The sequence below is a fragment of the Solanum dulcamara genome, chromosome 11 (assembly GCF_947179165.1).
Source record: "Solanum dulcamara chromosome 11, daSolDulc1.2, whole genome shotgun sequence".
Taxonomy (NCBI): Eukaryota; Viridiplantae; Streptophyta; class Magnoliopsida; order Solanales; family Solanaceae; genus Solanum; species Solanum dulcamara.
Window position 1 is genome coordinate 43056919 of NC_077247.1, and position 8654 is coordinate 43065572.

General features: G+C 39.7%; 2 protein-coding genes across 2 annotated transcripts; both read left to right on the top strand.

Moving 5' to 3' along the window:
• The first annotated feature begins 3137 nt into the window (after positions 1–3137).
• Positions 3138–7382, top strand: LOC129872597 (uncharacterized). Its single transcript, XM_055947542.1, has 5 exons — positions 3138–3339; positions 3608–4601; positions 4865–5920; positions 6074–6164; positions 6810–7382. The coding sequence occupies exons 1-5, from the start codon at positions 3138–3140 to the stop codon at positions 7380–7382; spliced, it is 2916 nt and encodes a 971-aa protein (XP_055803517.1).
• Positions 7383–7433: 51 nt separating this feature from the next.
• LOC129872598 (uncharacterized) lies at positions 7434–8237 on the top strand. The gene has a single exon (XM_055947543.1). It carries the CDS (start codon positions 7434–7436, stop codon positions 8235–8237), a length of 804 nt encoding a protein of 267 aa, XP_055803518.1.
• Positions 8238–8654: the final 417 nt, after the last annotated feature.

The window sequence follows — 8654 nt, forward strand, 5'->3', positions numbered from 1 at the left end:
TTTGCCGCTTCCAGGAATTCGAGGCATTCGTCCATATAGACCTATCAGGGTTATGAAGCAATTTGGGAGAAAGCAGATCATACCTCCAGTATTTATGTATTCGACCACGAAGATGAAAAAGTCCCAAATGCGGGAAATATATTGAGAGAATGGAATAATACCCCAAATTGGTTAAAGGTACTCTTGCTGAAAACTGCTTCAACGCTGAATATGTAGAAGGCTATAAAAGTTGGCTAAGCAACAACGTGCAAGGTCTTTCATTTTCAGTTCCAAACATTTATCGCAGTATTAAAGATAAAGAGTCAGAAGCAAAGATTGAATTCGAACAAGTCAAGAATGAAGCACGGGGAATACACAAGGCGTTCCTCCAAAAATAAAAAGAGGACACGCATACCATAGAAATCCTGCAACACATTATAGAAAGCCTAACCCAAGAATTGGAAGACTTGAGGGGCAATTTTAGAGATTTGGATACTTGGAGGGAAACGTGGAAAGAGATCACAAGGTCTCAAACTTGGGAGGAAAAAGGGCGTTCGTATGATGGTTATTGGTTAATGGCTCAGTATATGCTGCGTCAAGCCATGGGTCAAACAAAGAGGAGCCGGGGAGCAGAAGGATCATCGGGAACACCTCGGTAGTTTCGCCCCTGCGTGGGTTTCGTTCCATGTATTTTCAATTATTTACCCCTGTGTGGGTTTGCCTTTACGTATTTTATTTTGACGCACTTTTCTGAAGTGACCCCTGCATGGGTTTCTTTTGCTTTTGTAATCCTTTTAAAATCCTAGTTTTTATTTCATTTTTGCCCTCTTTTGGCATCTCGGGGTAATAGAATGATTTAAATGTTCACATACATTTTTCAAATCCGCTAGGCCTACCCTTTGGCATAAAAGGGCAACCTATTTTTTTAGGATGCGCAATAACTGTTTATGTGTCTCATGTGTTTATTTGTCTCATTATATGTGATATTTTGCATTACATGTTATGAACAAAGAATAACATATTTGTTGTTGAGTTGTTTTTTCTTATCCAGGTATTTAAAATTGATTTGTGTTGATAAACTGGCCAAACACACTTATTTCACGAGATCAAAGGCTTCCAAAGATTCCTTCCCAGATCAAAATCTATTAGTAGAGAAAAGGAAAATGGCTGGCAATAATGACAATACTGGTTTGACAGAGATTATTGTGATAGACCCTGTCGTCGCTGAACAAAATGAGTTGATTGCACAGTTGGTGTAATAAATCGCCGAGATGAGAGTTGAAATACAAAAAAATTGAGAATTGTCAAATTTGGCTATCACCGCCAACACGCTGGTTCCAGGCAAAGGAAGGCCTCTATTCCACTTCCCTTCTCCAAATTCAAGTATGAACACGTTCAAAATCCACTCTTAAACCCCGCTCGAAATACCTTCATTGTTGACCTCACTGCCTCAAATCCCCATCATGCTTCTGCTTCCTAATAAACGCTACCTCACCCTCAAAATACCGACCTTCAAGCTCGTCCTCCCCCACAAATCCAAAATGTTAACAACCCACAAACCTTTTCTCATCATCAAAATCAGCATACTAACAGTCAGACATTTCCCCAAAATTACCAAGCTCCTTAAAATACACAAAATCCCCCATTTACCCATCCCTCGCCTCAAAAGATAGCTTTCCAAATCCCAATCCCAAATGAACCCTATGCTAACGATTCCAAACTTGATCTCTATGAGGAACAGGAAAAGGAGTGGAGGGCAAAGAAAGAGACAACCAAATGGAATATGAAAGAGGAGATCATGAAAGCTATGAAGGAGTTTCATTACACTTCGGATGTTGTAGGATTAAATTATGAAGATTTGTGTATCCATCTAAATTTAGACCTTCCCGAGGGGTTCAAAGTGCTAAAATTTGATACTTTCGGAGGAACTGGAAATCCTTTGGCTTATCTGATAGCGTATTGTGATCAACTAGTAGGAGTTGGGAAGAACGAAGCTTTGCTAATGCAACTCTTTAGCTAAAGTTTAAGTGGAGAGGCTTTGGAATGGTTCAACGCCCAAGAAATAAAACAATGGTCTAATTGGAACGCTCTGGCCAAAGATTTTATTGAGAGGTTTGCGTACAACGTGGAGATTGTTCCCGATCGATATTCTTTGGAGAAAATCAAACATAAATCCACTGAAAGCTATCGCGAGTATGCATACAGGTGGAGGAAAGAGGCCGCCAGAGTTCGACCTCCCATGATAGAGAAAGAGATCGTGGAAGTATTTGTACGCATGCAAGAGCCCGAATACTATGAAAGATTGATGTTGCTCGTTGGAGCAAAATTTGTCGAGATAGTCAAGGTAGGAGAGACTATCGCCATGGGCTCAAGACCGGAAAGATAGCCCGTGTAGCCTTCTCAATTGGGTCTTCGAGACTGTTTAAATAGAAAAGAGAGGATATATCTACCATTTCCTACACACCTGAAGGGAGGAGGTTCGCCAACAGCAAGCCAAGAAAACCTACAACTTTCAAGACCAATCCACGAGATCCACAAAATCCATACCAAGTTTACTACACCCAACCAAACTACCAAACTCCACCCCCAAACTACCAAACCCCACCTTCCAGTTACCAAACTCCACCCCCAAATTACGAAGCCCCACTCCAAAGTTATCAAACTCCACCTTCTTACTACGCAACACCACAATACCAAATTACCCCGCCAAACTACCAGGCTCAAACACAAAAATATCAAACCCAATAGTATCCAAGATTCCAAACTCCCGCACCTTCCGCCAAAATCGACCGAGTTATCATCATGTACCCTCACCCACACAAAATAACTACAACCTTTTCCAACCCAATTTTGAAAATAGGCCTGCTTGGACTTTTACTCCTCTAGTGGAAAGTCAGACTAAGCTGTTTGAAAAATTAAGAGATGCAGGTATTATTCATCCTATTGCACCTAAATCGACTGATACAAGCTCTAGATTCTACAGAACTGACAAAACATGTGCGTATCATTCCAACAGTGTCGGGCATGATACTAAAACTTGTGTCAATTTAAAGCATAAGATTCAGGATTTAATTGATCGTGAGGTTGTCACTCTCTAAACCGCTGCCCCTAATGTCAATAGTAATCCTTTGCCAAATCATGGAGGGGTTAATATCAATATGATTGAGACGGAAGAAGATTGGTCTGGAACAAAAGCCATAGTCCCAGCCTATCATAACTGTCTTGAAATGGTTGTGGCTTCACTTACTATAAAGGAGAAATCAAATTTTATGATTTTGACACCTCAAAAGGTTGTTGCTTTGGTGCCGAAAGAAATTCCTAACCAAAAAAAGTTCATGATCAAAGCTGCGGCAACTCAGGGTATGACGCAGTCTGTTAGGTGTTACACTCCAAAAGAATTGGCTTAAGTGGGGAATAAGAAAGATCAACAAAAGAGACCGATTAGTGAAGCTGAGGCTGAAGAGTTTTGGCGAAAGATGCAGCAAAAAGAGTATTCTATATTGAAACATCTAGAGAAAGTACCTGCCCAAATCTCTGTGTGGGCATTGTTGATGAGCTCACAACAGCACAGACATGCTTTGATGAAAGCTTTGGATGACACTTACGTACCTGTGGGCTGTGGGTACAGGTGGAGATAATCTGGTTGCTATGGTGAGTCGAGTCATTCAAGGACATCACATTAGTTTTAGCAATGAAGAATTACCCATTGAAGGTGTGATGCATAACAAATCTCTTCATATCACTATTAAGTATCGGGAAAAGATCATGAATCGGGTATTGATTGATGATGGATCGGATCTTAACATTTATCCCCTATCGACTCTCAAACAATTGAACTTTGATTTGGGAAAAGTCCGACAGAACCAAGTTAAGGTTAGAGCTTTTAATGGGGGTCAAAGAGATATATTAGGAGCTGTGAACTTGGGTATTCGGGTAGGTTCTGTTGATTTCGTTGTAGAGTGCCAGGTGATGGATATCACCACCAGCTACAACCTATTATTAGGAAGACCATGGATCCATATGGCTGGATCCGTGCCTTCTACTCTACATCAGATGATAAAGTTCATAAAGAATGATCGTGAGGTGGTCGTTTATGGTAAAAGAAGTCATGCAAATGGTTGTGCGCCAATTTCTGATGATATTAATAGAGGTACCGACTTCTACACAATGGAGCTGGTAAATGCCACTGGTGATGATTTGGCCCCACAGCCACCTATGCCTTCTGTTTATAAAATAATAGCCACTGTCATGCTCCGAAGCAGTTTTGAGCCAGGTTTTAGATTAGGGAAGTACTTCCAAGGACTCATCAAGCCTATTCAGATTCTTGATAAAAAATTGAGGTATGGTTTGGGATATGTCCCTATAGAAGACGATGAGGCAAATATGACAAACAAGAAGATTGATCGGATACTAGTTAGGCCAATACCTCACTTGTATATGTCATTTCCAGTGCGAGAATATGTTGGTGATGGAGATCTTGGGGAAGGAATCTGGAATCTTTTTAAAGAATTTGACACAATCTTAGAGAAAGAAACAGGGACATCGGACATCCGTGATGTTGAGCCAGAGGAGCAATTATCTAATTGGACATCCACACCGCTCTTAGTCCCTCACTCATCTTGGTAGATAAAGACATATTATCTTCTTATTTTTAAATCGGTGGTAGTCCGTAGGAGGCCCGAGACCCACCCTTTGTTTGTTTCTATTTTGTTATGCTTTAAGCTACCTTTATGATATTTGTAAAAAGGCAGATTGACCCACAGTCATGGCCAAAATTTGTATTTATTTTGGTTTAAATGAAGACCTTCTTTATTGTGAAATTTAGTTATTATTTGGTTATCAGTCTATATTTTACTTATCTGACTTTGTTTGCTGATGATTTCAGTAAAAATAACTTAAAACCTGCTAATATCATATCATGTAACAAGATAAATGAACAAAATGAGATAGAATATGATGAGTTTGAGGATTATGATGAAGAAGCTACAAAACCTGAATACCTTACCGAGGAATTGAAACTATTTGAGAAGCAATACAAGCCAAATCAAGAGGAAACTAAGGCTGTGAATCTGGGAAATGACGAATGTATGAAGGAAACCAGAATCAGTGTCCATCTAATAAAAGCTGAAAGAAAGGAACTTATCAATTTGCTTAAAGAGTACATCGACATATTTGCTTGGTCTTATGATGACGTGTCAGGTTTGAGTATGGACATCGTGTCTCATAAATTGCCGATCAATCCGGATTGCAGTCTAGTAAAACAAAAGACTCAAAAATTCAAGCCAGATTTGAGTTTGAGAATCAAAGAAGAGGTTACCAAGCAAATTCAATCTAAAGTGGTGGAAGTGACACAGTATCCGACTTGGTTAGCCAACATTGTTCCAGTTCCTAAGAAGGATGGCAAGATCAGAATCTGTGTTAATTATAGAGATCTGAACAAAGCTAGCCCTAAAGATAACTTTCCATTACCAAATATCCACATTCTCATTGATAATTGTGCCAAACACGAGATGCAGTCATTTGTGGATTGCTATGCGGGATATCACCAAATTCTAATAGATGAAAAAGATGTAGAAAAGACAGCTTTCATCACGCCGTGGGGTATGTATCATTATAGAGTAATGTCATTTGGTCTCAAGAATGCTGGGGCCACTTACATGAGAGTTGTGATGACCATTTTTCATGATATGATTCACAAGGAAATTGAAGTATATGTGGATGCTGTCATTATCAAATCCCGTGAGAGTGCGGATCATTTAACTCATTTGAAGAAGTTCTTTGCTCGCCTACGCAAATACAACTTGAAATTAAATCTTGCTAAATATGCTTTTGGGGTGCCAGCCGGCAAGTTATTGGGATTTATAGTTAGTAGGAGGGGTATCGAGCTTGATCCCGCTAAAATCAAGGCGATTCAAGAATTACCTCCACCAAAGACTAAGAAGTAAGTGATGAGATTTTTGGGAAGATTGAACTACATCAGCTGATTCATAGCTCAGTCCACATTGATCTGTGAGCCTATCTTTAAGCTGCTGAAAAAGGATGCATTGACAAAATAGACCAAAGAATATTAGATAGCTTTCTATGCTATCAAAAGTTACTTGACTAATTCGTCGGTGCTAGTTCCTCTGAGGGAAGAAGTTCCATTATTGCTATATCTGTCTGTCTTGGATAATGCATTTGGATGCGTGCTAGGTCAACATGATGAGACTGGGAAGAAGGAACGATCAATCTACTACTTAAGCAAGAAGTTTACTCCATACAAGACTCGTTATACTCTTTTGGAGAAAACTTGTTATGCTTTAACCTGGATTGCTCAAAAGTTGAGACATTACTTGTCTTCATATACTATATAACTCATTTCCAAGATGGATCCATTGAAGTATATTTTTCAGAAAGCGATGCCCATTGGGAAATTGGCAAAATGGCAAATGTTGTTGAGTGAGTTTGATATTATGTATATGACCCAAAAGGCGATAAAAGCACAAGCCTTAGCAGATCATCTCATAGAAAATCTAGTAGACGAAGAGTATGAACCGCTCAGAACTTATTTTCCCGATTAAGAGGTATTATTTGTAGAAGAAGATATCTCCGAGGCATACCCTGGTTGGAGAGTATTTTTTGATGGGGCAGTGAATCATGAAGAAAGTGGGATTGAAGCAGTCCTAATATCAGAATCTGGCCAATATTACCCTATAGCAGCCAAACTCCAATTTTGTTGCACGAACAATATGGCTGAGTATGAAGCATGCATCATGGGTCTAAAGATGGCGATCGATAAAGACATTTAAGAGTTGTTGGTAATAGGAGATTCAGATTTACTGATTCATCAGGTTCAGGGGGAGTGGGACGTGAAGAATTCGAAGATTGCACCGTACGTGAAGTTAGTGCAAAGGTTGTGTGAAAGGTTTCGCAAGATCGAGTTTAGGCATACCCCAAGGTTACAGAATGAATTTGCTGACGCTCTTGCTACTATCTCCTCAATGATCAAATATCCAGATACAAGTTACATTGATCCTGTGGAGATATATTTGAAAGAACAACCTGCTCACTATTCGCATGTCGAAGCAGAACCAGATGGGAGACCTTGGTATTTTGACATAAAAAGGTATCTAGAAACTGGAACTTATCCAGATAATGCGACTTTCAATCAGAAAAAAGCAATACGTCGAATGGCTAACAATTTCTTTCCAAGTGGAGAAACCCTTTATAGAAGAACTCCAGATATATGTCTTCTCAAATGTGTCGATGCTATTGAAGCTACGAAGCTTCTCGAACAGATTCACGCAGGAGTTTGTGGAACTCACATGAATGGGCTTACCTTGGCAAAGAAGATTCTTCGATCCGGCTATTTTTGGATGACTATGGAGCATGATTGTTGTAAGTATGTGCAAAAATGTCATTAATGTCAAGTGCACGGTGATTTGATTCGAGTACCTCCTCACGAACTCAATGCCATGAGTTCTCCTTGGCCATTTGTGGCTTGGGGTATGGATGTCATTGGTCCAATAGAACCATCCGCCTCTAATGGACATAGGTTCATTTTAGTTGCTATTGATTACTTCACCAAGTGGGTGGAAGCAGCCTCGTATAAATTAGTTACGAAGAAGGTAATAGTAGACTTTGTCCGTAATAATTTGATATGTAGACTTGGAATACCGGATTCCATCATTTCTGATAATAGAGCAAATCTCAATAGTCATTTGATGAAAGAGATATGTGAGCAATTCAAGATTAATCACCGAAACTCAACCGCGTATCGTCCTCAAATAAATGGAGCCGTAGAAGCTGCCAACAAGAACATCAAAAAGATCTTGAGGAAAATGATTAGCAATCACAGAGGTTGGCACGAGATGTTGCCATATGCTTTGCTAGGATACCGAACGACTGTCAAAACATCAATTGGAGCAACCCCATACTTTCTAGTGTATGGGACGGAGGCTGTAATCCCCGCCGAAGTGGAAATACCTTCATTGAGAATCATTCAAGAAGCTGAATTGAGCAACGCTGATTGGGTTCGTAATCGAATTGAGCATTTGGCATTGATTGATAAAAAGAGAATGACCGTTGTTTGCCATGGTCAACTGTACCAACAAAGAATGACTCGTGCTTTTAACAAACGAGTGAGACCAAGAACATTTGAAGTTGGTCAGTTGGTTCTCAAACGCATTTTCCACATCAAGATGAATATAAAGGAAAGTTCGTGCCAAATTGGCAAGGACCTTACATGGTTCGCAAAGTGTTATCTGGAGGTGCCTTAATATTATCCGAAATGGATGGCCAAGAGTGGCCAAAACCAATCAACTCATATGCCGTCAAGAGATATTACATTTGAAGATTCAGAGTTTTTGTAATTATGTCATTTGCTTGTAATCGTCCATATGATTGTTTGTTTTAAATTAAGCCTCCCATTTTGTAATGAACTACGTCTGACCTGAATTTTTAAGAATGAGATACGTAGGCGGCCTATGTCGGCTTCGGTCACCCCTTTATCTATTTTCAATATCTATTTTTGGGGTTTGAACTACGTCTAGCCTGAAATCTCAAGAATGAGATACTTAGGCGACCTATGTAGGCCTCGGTCATTATTTTTATTAAAATCTCTCATTCCTCTTCTATCTTCCAATAGGGGAACTACGTTTGACCTGATTCCTGCCTCAATGGGATACGTAGGCGCC

Bases quoted from the DNA above. Each gene is read 5' to 3' on its own strand.
- LOC129872598 (XM_055947543.1), top strand. From the start codon at position 7,434: ATGAGTTCTCCTTGGCCATTTGTGGCTTGGGGTATGGATGTCATTGGT.
- LOC129872597 (XM_055947542.1), top strand. From the start codon at position 3,138: ATGATTGAGACGGAAGAAGATTGGTCTGGAACAAAAGCCATAGTCCCA. The intron at 4,602-4,864 runs GTAGATAAAGAC...TGATGATTTCAG, and splicing joins TTAGTCCCTCACTCATCTTG to TAAAAATAACTTAAAACCTG. The intron at 6,165-6,809 runs GTGCTAGGTCAA...CTGATTCATCAG, and splicing joins TGGATAATGCATTTGGATGC to GTTCAGGGGGAGTGGGACGT.